Source organism: Puntigrus tetrazona, chromosome 20 (genome assembly GCF_018831695.1).
Source record: "Puntigrus tetrazona isolate hp1 chromosome 20, ASM1883169v1, whole genome shotgun sequence".
In the NCBI taxonomy this organism is placed as follows: domain Eukaryota; kingdom Metazoa; phylum Chordata; class Actinopteri; order Cypriniformes; family Cyprinidae; genus Puntigrus; species Puntigrus tetrazona.
Genome location: NC_056718.1, coordinates 1743560 through 1770243, shown reverse-complemented (window position 1 = coordinate 1770243; position 26684 = coordinate 1743560). Strand labels below are relative to the sequence as shown.

General features: G+C 37.9%; 2 protein-coding genes across 4 annotated transcripts in view; both read right to left on the bottom strand.

Annotated features, from left to right (window-relative positions):
* Positions 1-10673, bottom strand: part of snx14 (sorting nexin 14) — a 30807-nt gene extending 20134 nt beyond the window's left edge. For 2 of the 3 annotated variants that reach the window (XM_043219240.1, XM_043219241.1), the window contains exons 1-12: positions 10433-10671; positions 9935-10076; positions 9596-9716; positions 3647-3723; positions 2603-2681; positions 2473-2516; positions 2305-2392; positions 2105-2189; positions 1743-1899; positions 964-1039; positions 208-252; positions 37-117 (exon numbers count right to left, since the gene is read on the bottom strand). In XM_043219240.1, coding sequence (XP_043075175.1) covers positions 37-117; positions 208-252; positions 964-1039; positions 1743-1899; positions 2105-2189; positions 2305-2392; positions 2473-2516; positions 2603-2681; positions 3647-3723; positions 9596-9716; positions 9935-10076; positions 10433-10466 — 1029 coding nt within the window. In that variant the 5' untranslated portion in view covers positions 10467-10671. Of the gene's footprint in view, positions 1-36; positions 118-207; positions 253-963; positions 1040-1742; positions 1900-2104; positions 2190-2304; positions 2393-2472; positions 2517-2602; positions 2682-3646; positions 3724-9595; positions 9717-9934; positions 10077-10432 lie in introns of all 3 variants that reach the window. The other variant, XM_043219242.1, reaches the window with a different exon arrangement.
* Positions 10674-13122: 2449 nt separating this feature from the next.
* On the bottom strand, positions 13123-16866 carry cnr1 (cannabinoid receptor 1). Its single transcript, XM_043220386.1, has 2 exons — positions 16519-16866; positions 13123-15790 (listed from the first exon to the last, which is right to left on the bottom strand). The coding sequence occupies exon 2, from the start codon at positions 15764-15766 to the stop codon at positions 14318-14320; it is 1449 nt and encodes a 482-aa protein (XP_043076321.1). The 5' UTR covers positions 15767-15790; positions 16519-16866; the 3' UTR covers positions 13123-14317.
* Between the last annotated feature and the right edge of the window lie 9818 nt (positions 16867-26684).

Below are 26684 nucleotides of genomic sequence, written 5' to 3'. Positions count from 1 at the left end.
TTACATGTCCATAATGAATGTATATTAAGTACACACCGAGGACTTCTTGTTGCGTGGGTCTGCAAACTTCTCCAGGAAGGGCACCAGCGTAGATGGAGGGTCAGTAACTGGCTCAGGCTAACGGTGCAAATTACAGAAAAAAATAGTTTAAATGGCAGGAAAAGGCTTGATTGACCAGGCTATAATTCAGTTGCTTGAATCACTCACTGGAGTATCATCGATGAAAATGAGCACCATGTGATTCACTGTGTCCTGAAATGAATGATATTCATGAATATAAATAACAGCAACAAGATTCCCTCATATTAATACATTGTTTACATCAGATATTTACATTTATATGGTGTATTAAAAGCAGCTATTAATATATATATATATATATATATATATAAAACATTAAGATGTCTGCATCAAAAGAAATTCACAAAAGGACACATTTTATGTCCATAGAATGCAAGTTTTTGTAGAATAAAATGTCAAAACTTGATTTAAATAACGTAACATTGTCATTCAGTGCATTATTCATGCTTTATCTGACTTGTACATATTAAAAATATATAAAAGGAATAAGAATTTTTGGTGTTTTTAATGAATTAAAAAAATACTTCCTTTGACAAATGGGTAAAATCTAGGATAGTGGCAAACAAAAAAAAAAAAATTACAACAAATTATTATTTCGGGTCGGGTCAGGCTTTTAATGTGTCATAAATAGATTTTTGCTGTAAATATGCCTGACAAGATTGTTACACTAAATGACATTTTAGTGGGTAAATTTAGTAAAATCTGGGAAAATGAGTGATATTTATTTTTGGCTCAGAAAAACTAACCTGTAGTAATTTAAACAAACACACTTACACACACACACACACACACACACACACACACACATATATATGACAACTGTAATTCATTTCATGTACTAGTGAAAGACAGTCCTCATTTATGGTAAGCTGTTACACTCACAGGATCAGCCACAAAGTCCATTATTGGCAGAAAAACAGAACCTGTCATGACCTCACGAATCAGCAGGGCCAAAGATCTGAGAAGAAAAAAACAGAAATTGAATATAGCACAGAAATAACAACTGATCCTGTTTACACTTTTCACAAAAATCATACATAATGGCTAAAGGCATGCATCATTAAAATGTTTTGCAAAGTTTTGGGGTAATTGTTTTTGGGGTTTTTTATGAAACCATTGTGTTTTTTTGGTTTGTTTTTTTAGAAAGGACACATTAAATTAATTCAATGACAGCAAAACAAAAAACCTATTATATTGCTACAAATCGAATTTGAATCTGCTTCAAATAAATAAATGGTTTTCTTTGGAAATTTCAATATTTTATATAATCCTAAAAAAAATTATTCTAAAAAAACATAAAGCAGCACAATATAGTATAATAAGAAATAATCATTCTTGAGCAGCAAATCAGCACATTAGAATGATTTCTTAAAGATCACGTAACACAAAACAAAATCGAGTCATGCTAAAAAAATAAATAAATAAAATAAAATAAAATTATATATTCAAATACAAACCATTACTGCATATTGTATATATTATTTCACAATATTACAGTTTTTGCTACTTTTAAAAACATAAAAAACTTAGTGACCCCAAACCTTTGAACAGGAGTTTCCAGTGTGTGTGTGTGTGTGTGTGTGTGTGTGTGTGTGTGTGTGTGTGTGTGTGTGTGTGTGTGTGTGTGTGTGTGTGCGTGTGTGTGTGCGCGTGAGACGTACCTGCAGTCTGTAGCTTTAGGGGGCATGACGTAAGGAAACAGCAGCTCTGTGAGCTTCCTCAAGTACAGCAGCTCATCTTTGCGGCTCCGCAGGGCCACATGCAGATCGGCACCGTACTCGGCTAGTGCCGCCTGCTGAAGACCCTCTGTATTCTTCACTGTTCACACAATTTAAACAAAAAGACGGTTGATTGATTAAACTGATTGTGATACCACCTTCAAAGCAAACTGAAACGCTCTACGGGTGACTATGGGTTCAAAGAACCAACCAACCAACCAACCATCTTTTTGACAGATAGGTCTAGAATTCCACTAAATAAATTAAGCTGCTCTGATACTGAATGGTTGCTTCACAGGACGCACCTTTCTGCTGTGCTTTTGCTACGATCTCAATGTGCTTCATAGCTGCCTTCATCATTTTGTCCATCACAACTAAGGGAACATCCACCTACAAGACAGTTTCAATCAGTATGCCACTTTATAAATCTATAGAAAGTTACAGTATGTAAATCGCGATATAAGCCCCGAATTGAAATAAATATCTCGAGTGAAGGTGTGTGTACTCTTTGTGCTCGGTGAGCCAGAACTGCAGCAAAGAAACGGATCGTTTGTCTCAGTTCATCAACACATGCCTCGTCATCTGTAATATCTCTGCAAAAAACATCATAAAAGTCTTTTTTCCAGCTAAAACACTGTAATAAAAGTACATTTGGCATTTAAAGCAGCCATACCTGTACCAGGGGTACACAAAGTTCTCTAGAACTAACTCCAAAATCTGAAGAGAAGTCAAAGAAAGGATTTATTAGTTTGATTTATTAATTTGCTTATATAACATTTTACTCATGATTGGCATTAGTCTACCTCAGAAATACTGGCATCCACTTTGGACGGCACTTTTAAGTCCAGCCATGGCTGATAGTTCTCCAGCAGAAGAGTAGGTCTTTGGAATAAAAAAAAAACACAAATTGTTACATTTACATCTCCATTATTTAAGCAAATATGTTTCCAAATGCAAATCGCAGAAAACTACATAATTATTTGCTTGGTTTTTTTTTTGACTGAATTTATTTATTTTTTTTTAGTTAACTTAATGAATACTGTAAAATGCAAAACATGAAAAAGTCTTTAAAACCCAGGACACTGCAAAAAAAAAAAAAAAAAGAAAGGGGGGTGAGTTGTTTCAACTTGAAATAACTTGTCACCCTGCTGTCTATTTTTTGTTTTAGTTGAGTCAACTTAAATTTTTTTGTTACTTACATTACTTGGTAATGTTAATTTAAGTAACAAAAATATATAACTAACAATTTTTAGGCAACTTATAAACAACTTTTTTTATAGTGTATCATAAGACCATTGCCTGCTAATAGTTAAATTACATTCCTGACAAATAATGACTTTTAAACCCTTCACCACAAGCCTGCTGTAATGTAATGAAGCAATGTGAACATAATATCTCGTCCAAAAAAATAGACCAGGTTCTTTATAGAGTGCTGGAGTTATTTTGTAGACGTTTGCAAAACCCCATTTGCTTTTGAAATAAAATAATCTTGAACACAACTATGTGAATTCTGATGTCAAAATACATTAGCTAGAATGAAAATCATAAGCTATACATGAGCTATTGTCACATGACTTCCAACAACTCTTTCAGTCTTTTTTTAACACTTTGAGTTATAATTTACAAGAAAACCTTACAAGTGGATATTACTGGTGTATTGTTATTGTACAAAAAAAAAAAAATACTGAGCTTGTGTTCACCACAGACGACCACAGGCATTTAACCAAAAACACATTACAAAATACACTGGAAGTGCTAAGACGCTTACAGATGTCACCCCTGCAGCACTATAATTTCTTATTTCTTTCTTTTGGTTTTGGGTGGACATATGCCCAAGCTGATCATACCTGTGGCGTTTGCACTGGTTTTTCCCACATACAGCGCAACTGTGACCCAGCGGGAACAATTCTTGCTGTTTCTGCGGCTGAGGATACATAGATTTACAGTATATTAATTAGGATACACAGATATACAGTATATTATATTAACAACGCTGAATAATGTGTTATATAAATATATTAATTTATAACTTGCAGTCAATGGAGGTTTTTCACTAACATCTAGAGGCAAGTTATACTATATAATGCTCATAATAATTTGTACACAATATTGTTGAAATAACCAATACAGATTTATTAAACATATACTGAAAATTCACAAAAGGATGGATTTTGGAAATGGCCTAAAGCAGAGGTAACACTTTTCCTAATGGTCAAGTATTGGCCACGTCAATATATCAATTGACATAACAGTCAGCTCTGGTCGTCAAATTTGATTGGGTGAGAAGCATTCTAAGATTGCTGATTTGTGACCGGTATCATGTATCATCTCCCATTTATCTGTAAACCCGTAGCAGTGCCTTGATTATCCTAAAGGTCAGAGGAGAACGGGACAGACTGGTTCCTAAGGCAGTGGTAACTCAAATAATCACTTGCTTCAACCGGGGTATGCAGAAGGGCATCTCTGAATGCACAACACATCAAACTCTGAAGCAGATGGTCTACAGTGGCAGAAGACCACAGCAGGTGCACCTCCTGTCAGCTAAGACCAGGAAACTGAGGCTACAATTCTCACAGGCTCACCAAATAAAGATGATACGAAAAAAGTTGCCTAGTCCCAATTTCTGCAGTGATGTTCCCATAGTAGGGTCAGATTTTGGGCTAAACAACACGAAAGCACAGATCTATCCTGCCTTGTATTAACGGCTCACACTTTAGGCCCCTTGGTACCAAGTGCGCATTGTTTAGATGCCGCCCGCCCGCCTGAGAATTACTGCTGACCATGTCGATCCTTTTATAACCGCAGTCTACTTAGTGTGGGATAGCGTGCCAAGCTACACAGCTCAAATCATCTCAAATACTTTTCTTGAACATGACAATGAGTTCACCATGTACTCAAATTTTGTCATTTTGCAGACATTTAGCCAGACACTTTTATCCAAAGTGACTCACAATTGGGGAATATATAAAGCGATTAATTTAGTGTTGGAGGTTTCATGGATACATTTGACCAGCCTGGTGGCCAATCTTCATTGATCGCAAAGTCCACCAGTAAGACCAGAGTGTGAATGTTTAATTAGCAGAGTAATAGCACAGTTTTGCATAAAATATTGCAATGCACACAACATTATGGGTGACATATCAAAGTTCAAAAGAGGACAAATTATTGGTGCACGTCTTGCTGGCGCATCTGTGACCCAGACAGCAAGTCTTTGTGATGTATCAAGAGCCACGGTATCCAGGTTAATGTCAGCATACCACCAAGAAGGATGAACCACATCCAACAGGAGTAACTGTGGACGCAATTTAAACTGTCTGAAAGGGATGTCCTGGTGCTAACCCACAGCTGCCCAACTCACTGCAGAATTAAATGTGCACCTCAAAACGGGAGCTCCACAGGGTCAATACACAGGACTGGGCTGCTGTAGTCACTCATGCCAATGCCAAACATTGGTTTCAATCATGCCAGCAGAAAAAATCTTGGGCTGTGGACAATGTGAAACATGTATTGTTCTCTGATGAGTCAACCTTCACTGTCTTTCCCACATGTGAGAAAGTTACGGTGTGAAGAAGCCCCAAAGAAGCGAACCACCCAGAGTGTTGCAGGACCAGAATGACGCATGAGGGTGGATCAATGATGGTTTGGGCTGCAATAACAAGGCATTTCCTATACCTAATACTTGTGCTAGATGGGTGCGTCACTGCCAAAGACTACCGAACCATTCTGGAGGACCATGTCCACCCAGTGGTTCAAACATTGTATCCTTAAGGCGGTGCTATGTATCAGATATGATAATCCACCAGTGCACACAGCAAGCATGGTGACGGAGTGGTATGATGAACATGAAAGTAAAGTTGAACATTTCACCAGATCTAAATATTATTAAGCCACTTTGGGATATTTTTGGAGCAGCGAGTCAGGAAACGTTTTTCAGTCACCTGGCCACTTAATAATTATTGAGGTCTAAACAATAAAATAAAATACAATAAAATACAGCAATGAAAAAAAAAATAAAATATATATATATATATATATATATATATATATATATATATATATATATATATATATATATATATATATATATATATATATATATATACATATATATATATATATATATATATATATATATATATATATATATATATATATATATATACATATATATATATATATATATATATATATATATATATATATATATATATATATATATATATATATATATATATATATATATATATATATATATATATATATATATATATATATATATATATATATATATATATATATATATATATATACATATATACATATATATATATATATATATATATATATATATATATACATATATACATATACATATATATATATATATACATATATATATATATATATATATATATATATATATATATATATATATATATATATATATATATATATATATATATATATATATATATATATATACATATATATATATATATATATATATATATATATATATATATATATATATATATATATACACACACACACACTATTATATATGTATACATATATATATATATATATATATATATATATATATATATATATATATATATATATATATATATATATATATATATATATATATATATATATATATATATATATATATATATATATATATATATATATATATATATATATATATATATATATATATATATATATATATATATATATATATATATATATATATATATATATATATATATATATATATATATATATATATATATATATATATACACATATATATATATATATATATATATATATATATATATATATATATATATATATATATATATATATATATATATATATATACACACACACACACACACTGCCTTCTGTTGGTTATATATGTATACACACACATACATGGTTATATATATATATATATATATATATATATATATATATATATATATATATATATATATATACACACACACACACACACACTGCCTTCTGTTGGTTATATATGCCACACACATACATGGTTATATATATATATACACACACTGCCTTCTGTTGGTTGCCAAAAGACATAGGTGGCTATAATTTTTCATAATTTGGATGAAGCACTGAAGGTGTACAAACAAACTGACAAAAGACTCACACGAGACTGAAAACTCCCAATGTGAGGAGCATATTGAGGGCCTTAAATGATAAACTGGAAGAAAAAGTTAGCAAGTTAGTGATTGTTATGACTAAGAACATATATTTATCTAGTTTTATTTATTTAATTGTGGTTACAATGTGTTTGTGTCTAGATGATGTGTTTAGGGTTTTCTCCTGCTATTATGTGCACTTCTACGCCTCTCTTTTTTTCAATTGCCTCTTGGCTTAGATAATTACTGTAATTACAGTCCAAGCTGCGAGTGATTCGTGTGGTGCGTATAATAGAACACTGAAAATATCAGACAAACAAATTCCTTTCTCCCTCCTCAAGATGATGTATTTTACATATTTGTTTTTGCCTCGATTAAAGCTGTTTTTCAAAAGTTGTGGAAATCTCTGCATGGACCATCAATTATGTTTTTTTTCTCTGCTTTAATGTTGACTTAGAGCCGTAACAAGATGCACAATCTACAGGGACATCTGGGGAACATTTGAAAGTGAGCGGCAGACTCCCAATGGCAGCACTGGTGCGAGCTCGCAGCAGACTTCTACCCAACAGTCAAAGCGGCATTACATAACTAAAGTGTGGAAGACCACGAGGGTTTAGGGTGCCATTTGGGAAAGTGGCCATCTGGAAGCCAAAAGGCTGAATGTAAAAGGAGGCACTCAGATGAGCCCCCTTATGGTTAACAGCAGTACTAAAAGTAGAGGAGATGAAAGAAAAATGAGACCAATCACAACTTTAAAGCACCAGATCAAATCACACTTATTATGTGAGCTAAGAAAATAGGTAACCCTGTAAAAAGAGCATAAGTCACACTGAAGCTGGAGATTTCTTGTGCCTTAGGAAAGTTGACCACAAGGGGAAATTATATCTGGGAGTTGAGTATAGAGAATGAAAGACAACGTTTCTGAAAGTAAACTTAAAGTCAATATTAAATGTGTGTTCTGAGTTTGTCACACACAGACATATTATTAACCATCTTGCCAAATTTGAATGCTTAAAAGTAAGTAAATAAAACAAGGTATCAAAATCACAGACTTTAAGTAAAACTGACTGGTCCAATGTAACGTCTTAATCACAAGGCCAGGACCGAGGGGACAGACTTCATCATGATACATTATGCACTCTGGTATGGTAACAAGAGACACTGACCCTAATGACTTGCTGAAGCGGCAGGGTAACAAGGGACCATTTGTTGAAATATGACCATAAGGCCTGAGCCCTGATCCAAAAAAGCACCGGTATCAATGGTGACTTCTTCACTTGACCCAAGAGACAACAGGTCAGCTTACCCAGCTGCATAGGCACTTGGAGTGTCCCCTGCTTTTCAGAGGTCCCAATGACACAAGCCCATTATAAATGAGTGCTGGAATTTGTGGGAAAGTGGAAAGAATGTAACGAGAAAAATCAAATCAAGCATCAAGTCAAGGAAGTAAGAACCAAAGATCAAGCAAAGTGAGCCGTGCTGAAGAAGGTTCCAGATGATTTTGCTATTGTATTTGACCAATATTCTCTATCATACTCCTTTGAGGGTGTATTTTACAGTAAGACTGTTCCGAGAAAAAAAACGGTCAACTATTCATGAATAATCCCATCTCAAGAAACAAGGAGTTGTGACATAAGAGTTTATCTCAGTATCAAGACACACTCTACACTCTACAGTTGATGACGCAAAAATACCCACTGAGTGTGGATGCGGTGGACAGATCCAATGGCTGGTTGAGTGAGGGGTCATAATTAGGTGCCAATCTACTTGAAATGACTCCATGTGAACCGCGAGAAAACCTGATGGTACCAATTGGCTGACTGTAGATTACGGAGTTATCGGTGTATTGGCAAATTGAGCCATGTTGTTGCAGAACCACATATAATTTTCTCTGCCCTTCCAGATGCTTAGAGCCAATTTTTTAAAAAGGGCCCAGAATCCTTAGAAAACCTAGTTGTGTTCGTTTGTACAAGAGAAGGTGCCAGGTAATCATTTTGAAACTACCTTAGCCGTAAGACTGACTACGACTTCCACCATACTCCTAAGCACAAGCTGGCGTTGAAAGTGCATCGTACAACATCCTTGAAAACAGCTGGCCACACTCTACACGGGGCTGTTGATGAGTGGGCACATCTAGATCTTCAGCCCTGGGCCCAGGGTGATCAAGACTTCAACCAATCATGATTTCAGATGGTGAATGTTTTCTTGCACACACAGTGAAAGGCTAAGCTTCGTGTCAGTCTTCACCAGGCTGGAGTCAGATAATGACATGGTTATAAGGGGTGTATAATTGACTCTACTTGCAGCTCTAACAGTAACCGTCTAGCTCAGCATCTCCTAATTTAAAAATTTGATTGCACCTACAAGTTGCATTTAATATCAATCAGTTGAGAACAGTTCATCTAAATAAACATCCAGGCATCCATGAACGACCATGAAACAATTTACCAATTAAAAGTAAAAGAAAAAAATCAAGCAAGGTGAAGTATTTTAGTTTATTTACTCTATAAAGCCAATTTTTGTTCATTTTCAGAATGACTAAATACAAAAATAAATATATCATGAAATATGTTTCACCATGATATATAATTCGTCGATTTGTTTTTCGCTAATACTTACTTTCCTCTTGGTCTTTATTGAGATGAGAATATTTGGCAGCAGGTATTCGGGGCTGAGAGAACAGTAGAACGTGATCACCCCAGCCAAAAATGACCAGAATATCATGAGAATATGGAGATATCTGGGGGAAAAAGTGGAAAGAAAAAGACATTTTCTGCACGCGGAGGTATAGATTTGTTAATCATCAATCATAACAGTGATCATTTACATATATAGCTCTTAAAAGGTACACCAGTAGACCTGTTAAACTAAAAAAGTCAATGATCGTGAAAAACTAAACCGCTAGAGGAAAAAATGTAATTCTGCAGAATATTTCTCAATTATATGTAAGATACTCACTGGTTGAGGATGACGGTGGAGGAGATCATAAAGGTGAAGATGCAGAAAATGACTGGATATTGGCGGGCAACATCCTTAAACACATCTAAGCGCAAACCTCTCCTCACAAACCCCAGAACTGAATGAGGGTCTGACATTATATCTAAAAAAAAAAGAGTATCAATCCGAAAGTATCACACCTCAAGTCATGTTTATTGCTGGTATATTATTGAGATTTTATATTGTGTATACCATGGTACTAAATTACCATATTCGTGTATTTACATGATACTCAATTCCAAAACAATCATAATATTACCACGGTACCATCTGCTAAACAGGGTAATACCATAGTACAATACCTATTTACATAAAGTTACATACACAACACTTAGAGAATACTCATTTTTATCATATTCACGTCGTATATTAAATGATTCTCCAAAGTACGTGCCACCTTCGATACGTATTACAATTATATCTAACAATAGTGGATGATGATAGTCTGATAATCGTTACCTGCATATGTGTAAACAGTGCAAACAACTCTCATATATTTGCTCTTAGAAGACAGTTTAAGTGCGATATTATAGTTCTCTCACCTCGCAGACAAAGCGCAGGTATGATATAAACTGTAAAAACATATCAACGCATCCTGACACCAATGTTTTGATCATTCAGCTGATTGTTTCACATGATCAGATTACTGATCATTACGAGCGCTGCACTACCGGGTTTAACAGGACGGCTGCAGCCGAAACTGCGTTTCAAAATAAAAGTCCGACCTCTCGCTGACAATCTTTACAAAATAAGGGTAGTTACGTTTCCATAGTACGTTGGAAAGGAAAAATATAAATATATAAATAGAAATATAACATTTTCATTATATATATATATATATATATATATATATATATATATATATATATATATATATATATATATATATATATATATATATATATATTTATTCAGAAGGACCTGCAGTTCATGTTGTGTTTATCCAACGTTTATCTGCAATAGACACTTATGTCACATTCCCATAGTCATGATATCTGTTACATGTACATGTTTGATTAGATTAAAACTATAAAATTAGATTATACCAGGTTTGTGTATACTATATAAACATATTATATTATATTTATTGTATTATATATAGCTGTCAAATGATTAATCGCATGTGTGTATTGTATATATTGATTATAAATACATACACATACACGATATATTCTGAAAATATTTCATATTAATATAATTTATATCAAATATTTAATATATAAACAACATATTTTTCTAAAATGTATGTACAAGTGTTTATGTGTACATGAGTACACAATAAATATACACAACACACACGTTATATATATCATTTATTTTAGATGTGATTAATCGCACTTAATTATTTGGCAGCACTAAACGCAATTAATCACAATTTAAAAAATTGTTTACATAATATATGTGTATACTTATTACGTATATATAAATGCACATGCGTCTATATATTTATCATATTTTTATATATGAAATAAGTTTGTTTATAATACAATGCATATGAATATAAATATATGTAAATACATGTATATTTTTTCAAAATATATTCCGTGTCTCTGTATATTTGCAAACGCGTTTGATCTGAATTTGATCATCTAGTACAGGTCACTTTGTTTACTATAGTGCTATAAAATGCATCTTAAAATATCATGAAATAATAATCTAAATAAAATTATTTTAATAATAATTAAAATCTGGGAGCAATACTGAATAGAACACCAACACTCAGGAACATTGTTTTATTTATGACAGATTTATGCCCTAACAGTAACTCCCATTTCTCATTATGCCATATATATATATATATATATATATATATATATATATATATATATATATATATATATATATATATATATATATATATATATATTATTACCCAAAGCATGCTGTCCCACATTTTCAGGCATATTTAATAATGTGGGACAACAACAAAAAAATTTTGAAAGACAAAAAACACTTTAATACATATTTTGATGACTAAATTTTATCAGAACAGGAAATAAACGCACTGGATCTTAGGCGTCCCAGATCACCAGAACTCACCTCATATAGCATGCAAACAAAAACTATTTCGGATGTGATTAATTAGCATTAATCCTTTCGCAGCACTAATATAGAAACATCTCAATAAAATCCGTAACGATTACAACAAATCGAATCAAAACGGGTAACAGGATTGTAGATTTAGCTGAAATGAACCTCGATCCAAAGCGTTGATTTATGTTAAAATTATGCATTGCCTACGCATTAAAATAAAATACCGATTAATTTCACTGGCGGTTAATGATTGAGGAAGATTTGACAATATTCTTTAAACCAGCGGTTCTCAATAACCACACAAGAGGGCCTCAGCAAACCTCTAACTGTGCTGTAGCGTAAGTCAAATATAAATTCATTTCTATTCAAATCCAACAGAATGAAAACCTAAATCATTTTGTGGCTATATCAGTCACAGAAGGTGGCTATAGAAGTGAATAAATGAATTAAAACTCCCATCGATTAATGTCTGTCTAAAATCAGCAGAAATAAATAATAGGCGCAGTATTATTAGATGCATGGACCGTGACAGTAGCAACATAATTATGTTTGCTTTCACCAGAGTTATTTCTCCGTGGTAAAGAGCTTATTGTAAACCCGCTCTGCTCACTTTTCACACGCGCGCATTATTGACGTCTCGGGAGTGTGTGAGCACATTAAAACCACTTTTTTTCTTCTGACGCCCGCAGGTGGTGTTTACTAAGGTTTGACAGAAACCCTGTGTTGCGAGGTCGCCGGTCCGACCATTAAGCTGCGTTACAATGGATTTCTGAAAAATCGCTTAATGCAAAAATATTGTCTTTCACCTTCGGGTTATGGTGGCGCTCCTCAGAGAGAAACGTGGGTCTTGTTCTAGTGCGGTGAACATCTAGCTACAGGGGTTTTTTTTTCCAAATGAAGTGTTTAGTGTTTTTGTTAATGCTGTTAGAGTGGGATGATGTTTCAGAAGATGTGACGATAACTTTATATAAAAAGGAATACAATTTTTCATAAAACAACGCACTTACAGGTAACCATACACTATTGAAGTGTAGCTATCCACTAGAGGGAACCAGAAATAATACGACTGCAGTGATTCGACACAATGGTTTAAATAAAAGCATCCCAAAACACGGTTTAGGTCAGCACTGACTTTATTTAAAAAAAAAAAAAAAAATCTAAATTGTGATACATAAGTGTGCAAGCAGCTTCTGTATTTTAAGACATAATTTGTGACAGACTTTCAAGAACTACTTTTGGACAAAAGCCACTGACGTTTTATGATTTTTAAGCTTCGATATTTAAGTAGATGCATTTCATGTAAAGAATGTACCTTTACTTTTGAACAGTGCAAACAGAAAGCACCACCACACCATATCACGGTTTTAAGGAATATTACTAACTATCATGTTATGTACATTTCAGTCGTTCGTTTAATTAACTACGAGCTCAAATACAAATGTTCTATTAACAAGTATTTCTTTTTAGCCGTTTTATTTTTCTCTGGGCTTTGTGCATATTGTAAAATTTGACTTTGCATCTCAGAGAAATACATCGGCAAGAATGACTGAATAAAAACCGACAATCGGATTGTGACGACAAACCACAGTTACAGGCCATCTTGTTAAAAAAAAACGTTGAAAACGTGTCTTTTTTCTGATCCTCACAACAATAACACTGTAACGGACCAAATATATCTTAGTAAACGAGATTCAATACATTTGCTAACAAATGACTTTTCCTGCTTTCATTATTCACGAACTTTCTCCTCTTATAATACTTTCCATTATTTCATTGGCAAAACAAGACGTCTCAACAACAGAGAGTCTCATCTTTTGTCGCTTATCACAATAATGTTGGATACACTAAATCACCATAGAGTTTTACACATATTTACATAGATACCATATATGTGTGTGTGTGTGTGTGTGTGTATTTTAATTCATACTTACACGGTTTTATTAAAAAGATCATTAGCCCCTTATTCCCATGTGAGAAGATATCATTGTTCAAAAAAACAAAAATTCAAAGTATAAAAATATAGTAAACTTTCATAAAGCACGCACAACATCCACACACGTTACAGTTAAATATAAAGGCAAACGACGACGACGACAACGACAAATAAACACCCCCAACAAATTCGTTTACTGGGTGAGTACCTTTTCTGAGAAGAAAACAAAAACGAAAACCAAATTTGGCACTTAAGCGATGAAACGTCATGGCGGACACTTCATCGGACCAGTGATAACTTAAGCAGCTTTTGTGTTTTGAACTTCGCGCGTGTAGCTTTCCGTGACATTCTTTCGAGACGAGGTGCATCCCGCGCAATCAAACGGCTTCCGCCGAAGTCTCCGCTGAGACGGACATTGTCAATTTGGCAATTTTCACAGTGGTCTTGACGCAGCTCTCGGCTGCACGGTTGGCGGCGATGTGCTGATTCCTCGGACAATCCGACTCCAGGCTGTTGTCCAGCTGCAGGCTGGTGCTGGAGGTGCTCCTGCAGCCCTGGCAGGCGGCGAGGAAGGCCCTCCGCAGGTCTTTACTCCTGAGGGCGTAGATTATGGGGTTAACGGTGGAGTTGAGCAGGCAGAGCATAGTGCAGAACGCAAACACTGTCTTAATGTTGTCGTCCATCCGCCAGAACAGGTCGTACACCATGATGGCCAGCAGAGGCCCCCAGCAGATCACCAGCACGGCCAGGATCAGGACCAGCGTTTTGGCCAAGCGGATGTCCATGCGAGCCTGATCCGGCCGGGCCGTCTGGACCTTGGTCCCGTCGGAGGAGTGCACCACCAGGCTCTTCTGAGACGTGCGCCGCAGCATCCTCACGGCGTGATGGTGCGCCTTCCACAGGATGTACATGTAGGCGTAAATAATGAAGACGACCAGGATGGTGGTCACACTGATCCAGAACATCAGGTAGTTCTCGTCGATGAGCGGGAAGATGTCGGAACAGACCGAGTTGAGCTGCTTGCAGTTCCAGCCCAGCAGCGGCAGCACGGCGATGATGATGGAGATGGCCCACATCATGCAGAAGGCGATCACGGCTTTGGTGCGCGTCACGATGCGCCGGTACGCCAGCGGCCGGTGGATGGAGACGTAGCGATCGATGGCGGTGAGGAACAGGCTTCCCACAGACGCGGTGAACGAGGCCGTCACGCCCCCAAGCTTGAACAGAAACACGTTGGGGCTGTCTTTGCGGTGAAAGACGTGAAAGTCCAGGAAGCTGTAGACGAAGATGACGCTGCCGAGCAGGTCCGCGATGGCCAAGCTGCCTATGAAGTGGTACGAGGGCCTGCAGCGCAGCGTACGCGACTGCAGGATCACGCAGAGGACCACCAGGTTCTCCAACACCGTAAAAGTCCCCAGAGTGAGAGACAGCACAGCTATGGCGAGCTGCTGGCTGGGAGTCAGTATCATGAAGCATTCCATGTCCATAAAGTTCTCCCCGCACTGCAGGCTGCTCCCTTCGTCTCCGAGGCTGAAGTTCCCGAACCCATCGGAGCTGTTGGTGGGGTAAAAGGGGATACCTTTTATGATGAGCTCCTCATCCGGTCCCACTTTGTCCGCGAAGGAGCTTCGGCGGTAGGCTGCGAACGGCTTCGGCAGCGGGTATCCTCCGCTCTTGCCAAAGTCGCCATCGATGATGTGGTCTTCGTAGGCGCCGACGTCGTTGTTAGCGATGTACTGCAGTCCAGAAGTGATGGTTCTGAACGTGGTTTCTGCCACTCCGTCCAGAACAGATTTAACATCGGACTTTGAGGCAGGGAACAGCATGGTCAGAGATGCTCTGAAGGAAACCTATTGGACGAAATCGAGAAAGCGTTTGTTCAAATAAGGCGTGCGGATTCTTATCATTCCAAGATTACAGAGAATACTGAGCTCTCAAAAGCTCGATCGATGCTTGACTGAGCGCAGAAATAAATGCCCTCTCGGTAGAGCTCTTGTATTTTGCGCTTGTTGTTTCTCTTGCATGGATGGGCACCTAGGGATTATTATACTCTGAGAGACGGGCTTTGAATAATTGATGCCTGCAGACTCAACCTAAAACACCATACATGCAGTTATAAAGCAGCAGGCAACTTAGACGCAACTTTACACTGGTGAGGAAAAACGCTCTTTTTTCAATCTCATAAATAAAAACTATAAATACCGATGAAATGTATAAAATATAGCTTAGTTAGAAATTCGAATAGCCTTGTGTAGGCTATGCCTACATACTGTGCATCATCACCCGTGTGCTCTCATTAATGTTTTAAATCATTTTTCGGCATTGGACGAGCAAAGAATCGCAATTTACGTTTAAATCCGCGCGCGTCGCAGTACATGAGTCACGGAGAGCTTGTAATATCACGGTATTTAATATTTAATAGGCTAGCGCTCGAACATCCTGTCCTTGCAAAGGCGAGCTGTAGATTAAAACAACTAACTTTACTGTTTGCGCCGGCACAGAGTTCACCAGAAGGCAGTTTAGTTTAACAAAAGACGTATGGCATCAGGTCGACGGAGTTGAGAAACGCGGGTTTTACCTTCACATAGTTCGCGCAGGTGTCGCTCTCCGGGTGAACAGAAGAGAAGCTCTCTCTCTCTCTCGAGCGCGCGCGCGCAGAGATCCCGCTCCTCCGCAGCCTCGCGCCTGAGTGAGAGTCCAGACGCGCGCGCCGCTGTCTCCGGGTTCGCAGGGAATGAGACGCTCTTCTCCTCGGCGCGCATCATATACGACGCGTCATCCCGTGTCACGCGACCGCCCACGCGCGCGCGAGCGTCTTCAACGTCAAAAGTGAAAATCACTCAAAAGTGCGATGCGCGGGTCGGTCTGGCTTCCCGAGGGCTGAGCTGTAGAATTGCATTTCGCGAATTACTGTTTTGTTGGACCGCCAAAAGTTAGGACATTTTTAGACGAAAGTGGAACATGGCTATGCAATAACTTCGCATGAACGGCACACGGCGCATAGTAAGGACTAGTAGATTACATTAGCGTTACATTAGCGCTTATCAGTCTGTGCCAGAGATACATAAATACAGCTCGATCCGCCTAATGAACAGCAAAAGCACATTTGATAAACCTTGCTCATAGCCCGATTATTTTAATTCATGATCAATATTACAAACAAACCAAAAATAATCTTGGTAACGCTTACAGTAAGGTGTCATTTGTTAACAATGCATTTATTACACTATTTATTAATCTTTATTAACGGTAGTTAATAAAAATACAATAGGCTTCGGGCATGTTAGTTCACAGTGCATTGGCTATTGTTAACTTGTGAATGTAATAATGCATTAGTAAAGGATGAAATTAAGTAATATTAATACATGTATAGGTATGGTTCACTTTTAGTTTATTTTAACTAATGTAGTTAACTAACGGAGCTCGTTGCAAAGTGTGTATTTATATTAGGAGATGGCACTGAGATCATCACTGATAATGACGTAATATGTCATAAATATAATATAAAACTTGATTTAAAAATGTTCAATATATGCATATTGCACAAATATTAAAGGTGTTTGAGAGTCCGGGGAAACCGGGTATACAGCATTTGCTTCATGCCAATGAGCAGAAAATTACAATCTGCCATGATTCACTCATTCATGGTTTTCTGAATGGTGGACATTTCTCTGCAGAACAAACAGGTTTGTCGTTAAACTCGATCGTTTAAAAGAACATGTTGAAACGGAGCAAACAAACGAGCTTTTTCCCGGACTGTTGTGCTCTGTCTCCTATAGTTTGATATCTTCACGGATGAGCACATCACCCAACACCCACCCCGTCCTTAGCCCTAAATTTGTTTATTCAGCCTACACGCAGATCCAACGCTGGAAACAAGCCATGAACAATAACATGAATCCCGCTTGTCAAGACTACGGCACAGAGCGTAATTGTTGTTTGTCACAACATTTTAAGCAAATAAATGAGTCAAAGTTCCCACATAATGTGATAAAACTTGTTTAGCAAATGTTCGCGAAGACAACAAAGCTAACGTTAGCTAACCCACCAGAGGAAACTTTTTTCCCACCCTGCACTAGACATTGTCAGCTAGTTGACAAGTGCTTCAAAACTATTTGTCCCAGAAGGCCGCGGGAGGAAGATGTTTTTCTGATCACCGTAAACTCTGGAGTAGACATGATGGTTTTATCGAGGGAGAACCACCGCAGCGATTATGCTGCTTCCCGCTGTATCAAACATCTGGATCTGGTGCGTGGCCTCTATGGCGAGGAGCAGACAGACTCAAGATCTGAAGCTCAGTATTGTACAGCATATGAATTTCTCCTCGCTGCCTACTGTGAGTCTCCCTAAAGAAGTGCAGGGGGAGCCATCCATTCCTGCTTACTAGCTAGGGCGTCCTTCGGGTATTGGTTGGATAAGCCAACACAATGACGTCTTCACACTATTACAGAACACAAAATCCTCACCCTCCATCTGATAAAGACCATGCTGACTATCAGAAACGTATTTGACTAACCCTAAACCAACCCTATTCTAACGTTGATGTTATTGATATTGTGGATACAGCACATTTTTATAACGTTCTGAGATCACTATTCTCTGAACATCATGTTATCTGGATACTTGATGAACGTTCTCTTAAAGAGAAAGCGCTCTCCGAACGGCTTACTCAAGACCTTCTCGAAATGCCCTTTAAGTTACTTTCTAATCACGTTTATCGTAACATTATAGAAACGTTCCTGCAAACCTACATTTGTACATGCATACATACATAAAGCCAATCAGATATTTCAATTTATTCCACTTCATTAGCTTTAATAATTCATAGAATCGTCTATTTAAAAGGAGCACGAACCCTTTCCATCATTTAATCTTGATGCTGGGTTCAGTCCGTATGAATCGGTTAGTCAGTAAGACTAGGGGTTCTGCACTGAAACACCACACGCAAAAGTGGCACGATTTATTGAACGCCACCTATAGGACTCTCCAAAGTTGACTTGGGTTGTGACCAAGAAAGAGGCATAATAAAACCGCAGGTACAGATAAAATTAGAAGCTCTCTGGAAAGTTCTCCAGCCTCAAACAAAAAAATGGCTGCCCCCTCACCAGCCCGAGCACAGCCAGAGACATCTCAATCTGCTGCTATACAACAGTGGCGTTATATTCTATGAGTGGGTAACAGCTTTACCAATCAAACGGTGACTCACCGGCTCCCTGCTGTTTGAGCCTCTCTGGACGTACATCCTGTTTTATGGAGGATCCTACTCACAGTCCCTGCGTTCATTTGTTTTTGTGATCACAGAGCTTTATCGAACCGATGCACAATTTTGGACAGGGAGTACTTGTTGCGAGTTACGCTTCGGCATCGCCCTTTATAGAGCCATAGCCATTCTAATCATATGTTTTGTAGATGAAACACCATTCTGATTCTGAATACCAACACACTCCTCGTCTTGCAGACCGGGTCTGCGGCTTGCTTTACCCGAACTGTTCTGCTTTGCTTCATCACTGCCTGAATCGATCGAGTGCGTTTGACTAGGTGCCACATATATCAATAATGTATTTCTGACCATAACACACTTAATCATTTGATCATCAGATGCCTGGATGAAGTAAAATGCAGGTACTTGTGCTGAAATATTGCACTGAAAACTCCAGGGACTAGCATAGGATCATCTGGAGTTTTGAGATTTTTTTAAAATGTTGTTCTCTTTCATCAACATCTTCCTTCCCATGGATGCTTCGGAGAACAGGGGTTACACACAGTAACCTATTGATGTGTGTGTGGGAATTTTTTATTTTTCATTTTTCATTTTTATTTGCATGCAGAAAACACATTAGTATAAAGACCAGTCCTCGGTATTAACTAGTTGCTTATCAGTCTAAATATTATTAATATTGGCTATTTCTGTAAAGCACGCGCCTTCTAACTATTGATAAGCAGCAAATTAAACGTAATCAATTGTACCTTAAAATAAAGTGTGACAGAAAACAATAAATGCCAGCAGGTACGGTGAAGTCTTGTTGGGAAAGCCGGTAGAAAGGCAGAATCGTACGCCAAAAGGACTTTAAAATCCACAAACACCTTTTCTTGTGGGCTTTTGTAGACGACAGCGAAACAAAACGTGAAAGTGGCGGCGGGAACATCGCAAAATATGATATGAAACTCCATATGCCGCAGCTCTGAAGTGTCGCAAACGCACAATGAATTTGCTCCACGGTTTTGGAGGGATTGTTTTCTTCAGTCAAGTTTTCTTCACCGAAATCCTGCGCGGTGGAGTATGATCAATAAGTGAAATGCTTTTATACGTCCCGTCTCGTCCAGCGTTATAAAAGGCTCAAAGGAAATGCGCGCAAAAAAAAAAGCCTAATTGCAGGGTTTTCGCTTTCTGAGGAAAATGTTCTCTCTCATAAGAACGTTTTTCGTTGAATGTTTTACCTCGCTGCGAGGTTACATTTCTCTCATTCGAACAAATAAACACGCCGAGTCTTTTGTTCCCCGTTACCTTGAGTATCGTTCTGAAAGGCGCCGTGGACGCCGTGCTTTGAGTACTTTTGTGAGCTTCTCCTCGCGCGACAAAGAAAACCTGCGGCGGGATTGGTCTAAACGGCCCGTGATTACCAGAGCTGATACAATATGTGCACAGACGAGGAGTGTGATTAGTTGTGTGCGGAGAAAAAAACAAAATCTTAGCCCATCTGCCTCCCAGAAGACAACGTTCTCACCTACTGTGCCGCGATTCGGTCCAATTCTCTGCATATGACTCTTCAAACTATCCATTTCTCTCTCTCTCTTAATCTAAAATACATAAACGGCATGACAATAATCATCACATACTTGCCGTCATGGCAACCAGGCTGTTATTAATGAGATGTTACTTCATACTTGTACCAAACGGCTGAGAATGAGATGGGAACTGCGTTCTTCGATGCAGTGAAATTTTCCGTCTCGGTCTCGTAATGATGTGGCGATACACACACACACACACACACACACATATTATAAACAAATATTAACACACCTGTTTTGTGTGCAATGACAGCCAGCTGATTAGTGATAGGTCTTTGTGAATATCTAACGGTATACAAGTAGTACTTTAGAAGGTCAAATAATAAAAAAAAAAGAAATTCAAGAAACATGACTATGTGAATAATTTCTAAACATGCAATCAAAAAAGCACCCGAGTCTGATTGTGTCTATTTTAAATGTGATATAATTGAATCGCAAGTATGCGAACTAACCGTATGATAGTGTTCATTACGAAGTAGCTACAAGATATTTGGATATGTTTTATAAATCAAACTGTAACTCGGTCCTGCAAAGACGTCCAGGCGTTCTCATGCTCCACGAAATAAAGTGAACGGAGAAAAGGCAAGTGAGAACTTGAGATTGCCACTTTCACACGAATGCGTTCGGTAGCTGAAGTGTACCCGTCACCCGTTAACTCACAATCTCACGCGAGACGGGTCATAAAACACGGCGAGCGGCGGCCACCTGCTCCGAACGAGAGACTACATCATCCACCTGTTTTCACAGCCGTTTGTACCTTCCAGTGCCAACCCATACAAAAACGGTATTCTTCGCTTGACATCGCAAAACTGCTATCCGTTATCATTTTATTTTAAACTAGGCCGGATAAATTATTTATCCGCCAAATTAAAAGCGCTCCAAGTAAATGGCTTTTGATTTCTCGCACAAAATGTCCCTAAAACCTGACAGATAGATTGTTCTGAGACATCCCATACCTGTGTGTGACGGAAGTGAACTCCCAGAGGAACGTTTTATTGCTCAGATGGGGCTGTTTGGTGCTATTTTATGACCCGTATCTGAAGTTCTAGCTCACGCATTAGGTCAAGCATCTGGGTACGGCCATTATGGTCATTGTCAAATTGACCCTAGTTTGTTATAAACGAAACATTAATACGTAGCACTGTCACCTCACAGCAAGAACGTCACGAGCCGGGAAGTTTAGTTGAACCGAAGGCACTGAAATGTCTCTAAGTACGAATGTGTGTATCTGTCTGTGTGTCCCTGAGATGCCGAGACACACTCCAGACCCCAGTGATCATTCAAGGAACAAGCACTTTGGAGACAATGAAATAAAACCGAAGAGCACTTTCTTGCTTTCATGCTTCTTCAAGAGCACGGTATTTGCTATTAAACATCACGGGAATTGGAATTTCACGCAAACTGAACGAGCATGAAATAAAAAAAAGTATTTAGATTCACAACCCATCAGCATTTTGAAAATTTGTGGGCATGTACGTGGCTCTAAGTGAGAAAAAAACCAGGAAGAAATGTCCACGAGATACGCGAGATCATCTTATGCTCTCATTCCGCTTTAGGGTTAGGGTCGGGTGATATTACTGGGCCTTAATTACTACGCTGATGTGATGCTACTGGTCTAATTGAATTCGGTGATCTATGCTAAGCTATGCTAAAAGTGCTATCGCCAGACCCGGAGAACGACTGAATAGGTACAACTTAACTTATCAACTTATCAGCATATTTCTAAAAAGGTGTGGTGTTCCTTTAAGCAAAGCTTTGTGGCAAGTGGCATTAAAAACAAACATAATGATCCACAAAGTCAGTTTAGGTCTGTATCGGTGTTAAAAACAGATGGTTGCATGAATTAAGTGCTAAAAAGCATTTGAAATACCATCACTTAGATTTTTGCTCATATGTACTGTACATTATTGGACACTGCTGCATCTATTACACAAATAAATGAACTGCAGCGTCCCACATCATTACACACGTATCATTTTATCTTCTACCTAGGCAAATTATAACACAGGCGGACGGCGAGCGTAGATACATATTTCAAGGTGCAGCGCTTCACAGCTGCACTCATTTTCCCACTGGACTTTTCCTCACCTTTCACAGCAGCAAAAACGTGTTTGTCCTTCAGCGCGGTTCTGAAAACACGCTTTATTAAAGTTCACAGTGACCGCAGAGCATCTGTTTCTTGAGTCACCGCGCTTGTTTTTCATTACGGTGAATTCCATGCCCGTGCTGAGCGTTGAGAAGATCTGCCGCTTGGAGCACTTTCATCCATTCAGGCGTCCTTTCATCTTCCTTCGTCCATCCCACGCTGTCCCCGGCATCCGTGTAGAGCTGATGTCACACGGAGTGTTTTAGAGATGTCTTTCCTATGTTTCTGGACCCGGGAACATTTCAGTTGTGTTGCTGTCTATTGAGGGTCAGAGAGCTGTCAGATATCAATCTTGGAAGTTTGGAGCAACATGAGGGTGAGTAATGAATGACAGGATTTTCTTTTTTGGGTGAACTTACCCTTTAAGCATCAGGTCTGGATGGGCAGGCGAACTTGACATTGAAAGAAAGTGTGATCATTCCGATCGCACACGGAACGGGAGCACACGCACACACACACACACTCAAGCAAAGAGAACATATGACTCACAAATGTTTGAAGAGTTGCAGTTTCATAACTCTTTAAGGACATCACAGAACTATACCTTGACACGAACAACATCAAACCAGTGGCTGAAGCATGACTTACATCGGTGTGTGTCTGTGTAAGGACAGAAACGCCTGTGACCTTGAGCTGCGCAGACATGTTACATGACGCTGTTTACCGGAGAGCTCAAGGCATCTGCTTTCCAGCCGTTCTCATCTACCGCCTCGACGAGCGATGTATAAAACATGCATTACTTTTACAGCGTGCATGATGTGCATAATACGCAGATTTGTGCATTTATGGAAAAGCCTGCGTATCCCTGGGTGGAATATAATATCCCACAATGCAGTGGGCTCCACTCAACCTTTCATTTTCAGTATAAAACATGAAAGCAGTATAGGCTATCAGATGACTAATCTTTTTGACAGTAAAAAAAGTTCAAAACAAATTTTTAATAATGCAAAATGCTGTTTTTTTTTATTCTCCTTTTGTTTTAGAAAAAGAATAGAGTGAATAAATAACGATTTTTGGGTGAACCATCCATTTAAGTTTCCCAACAATCGCTGTGTATATGATCTGCGCCCATGCAGCTTTAACACAATAGATCACTGAAGAATAAACGAGACGGCAACCGGCCAACCTTCAGTTTAATATTTGTCAAAGCTTGTATTAAATTTAAATTGTTCCCACTCTCATTTCTGAAAAAATAAATAAGTTAAACGTCACACCGCAAACTGCTCTTTGAGATGCTTGCCTGCGAGCACAGCTTCACCTTTTTCTTGTTCTGCTGGTGCGTGAAGTCACTGACTGCAGATATTTGTTTTTCTGTTGTTGTAGTGTGGGAGTTTGCTGTAAGTCTTTGAAAGTTGCAACCTCAGGCTCCCCAACATCTATTTGCACTCACACATGTGAATGAAATAAACACACACCAACAAGATTTTGGTATTTCTTGCTCGGTAAAAATTTGTTGAATCTCTTGTTGAACCAACTTTATTTGTTAGCGTTTTTTTTGCATTATTACTGACAGCCTAAAAGTAGCAGTCTTGTAGTTTAGCCAGAAGGGCTTCATTGCAAAATTCAGTGCTGAAGATTATTTTTCATCTCACTTTTATTAACCAGTATTGAACAACTGCAATTATTGTCAAGATTTTAGAAAGGCTGCCTTTGACACCAGTATCGACCACAACATTTTGAACTATATAATGTTGTCATTAGTGGCAATGCTTCTGACCATCAGGTCTTAGAATAAAAGATTTCATATTGATAACAAGTGCAGTATGGAGAACCTCAAGGCTCAGTACTAGGAACATTACTTTTTCGCACCTCGCGTGTTACCCTTGGGAGGTATCATCAGGTAACATGGCGTTAGCTTTCGCCGTTATGCTGGTGATGCAACCCTAACACTGTTCGGGAGGCATACACACTCTATATTAAATCTAGATTAAGGCCCATACCGAACTAATATGCTTCAAATATTTAAATTCATTAAAGGATTGTTTGAAAGACTGCATTAATCAGGTTAACCGGAACTGGAAACACTCCCCATAACACTTTTTAGGTTTCTATAGTAATATTAGTCTGTTTCTTATTCTGAGATCACCTGGATCCAGTCCCTACAGGTCAGATGGTGGATCTCCACCTAGAGATGACCTTTACAGCCTTGAACAGATGAGCCCCAGAAATGACCTCGTCATCGAGACGGCCACTGGCACAAGACCACGGGAACCAGATGAGTCCTCTGCACAATATGATTTTTCTGAAGTATGTAACAACCTGCTGGTTTGTCTGGCCAGAGAAAAACTGGACCCACGTCAAGTCTGGTTTCTCTCAAGTTTTTTTTTTTTTTTTTCCACCGATGGAGTTTTGGTTGCTTGCTGCTGTTGCCTCTGGTTTGCTTAGTTTGGGACACTTTAATTTCCAGCAATATGATCAGCTTGATTGCACAGATACTATTTAAACTGAACTGAGTTCGAACATGACTATACTGAATTCAATAATGAAATGCCGTTAACTGAAAATTGAGTGTTACTATCGTCTTTTTGCTGCAATGAAACAATATATATTGTTAAAAGTGTTATATTAAAAAATGTTTAGAAAAAAGGCTACAACAGCAACCAAACCGATGTTTAAATAGACATATGGCTGTTTGGTAATAATACTGCTAACATAATTTCAGTGTCATCACATGTACTTACTACAGTAAAAATAAATTCTGCAGAATTTAACCTTAAATCAAACGCTAATCTTACAGTAAGTGCATGTTGTTAATTAAATTTACTTCCATAACAAGGAAACATTTTAACACATGAATTTGAATAACGCTAACGCTAATTTATTAATAGGGTCAGTTTCATGAATGTCTAAGTTCTGAGTATTCAGTACCACTCAAATGCTATATGAAGCTCGTCTTCCTCCGTTCTCATCTCGCTGTATGTCTTCCAATCAACTCTATGAGCGTTCTGAGGCATCATAAACCCATAAGAAGTGAAATATGGAATGCAATCAAGGTCTAATCACTTCAGCATGCAGATGAGCTCAGCGCAAGCCTCACAGCGTCACATTTCAGGGACTTTTTCCTTCATTTGCCCTACGAGGAAACAATTCCAGATGAGACGAGAACATTAATGTCAGGTGTGACTCACTCCTCAGGAGACGGCGATAATGTCATCTCTTCTCAGACGTATGGATCTGCTCTTTGCACACCAGGTTTCAATATTGTAAACACCAGATGAGAAATGTGAGAGCAATATAGAACGCCATTAACTTCTGATGTGACACTTCAATTACGAGTGACAACTCCCAAAATGTTCACACATCCGTATAAATGACAAAAACAACGATTTAGGCCCATCCTGAAATCTAATTTAGAAGAATCCAAAGCTCTTCAGCTAAAATGATCATGTACTGCACGTAAAGGCACGCGTGGAATAGCTGGCAAACTTTATTTTGGAATTATTGCTTTAATTAATTGTTTTCCCCCAAAAAAACAACGAGCCAAAAGATCCAGGAAAACTTAAATACACCTGGCAATTTTTTTTAAAGAAAGAAAACCTGAGAAAAAAGGGTTGGGGAAACATTTTCAAATCAGAATAATAACATACAAAACACACTAACCCAACAAACACCATCATATGACGCACACCGCCTATCAGTACTTCAATTAGTCCAGATCTGGTGAAATTTCACAGGACTTCAGTGTTTCATGGTTAGAGCTAAATCTAGACACTCTAGCACACTTTAATGTTTAGTAAAAAAAAATAACTGAAAAACAAACAGGGGTGAAGCGACTGTAACAAATACAAAACATTAAAAAATGAAAACAA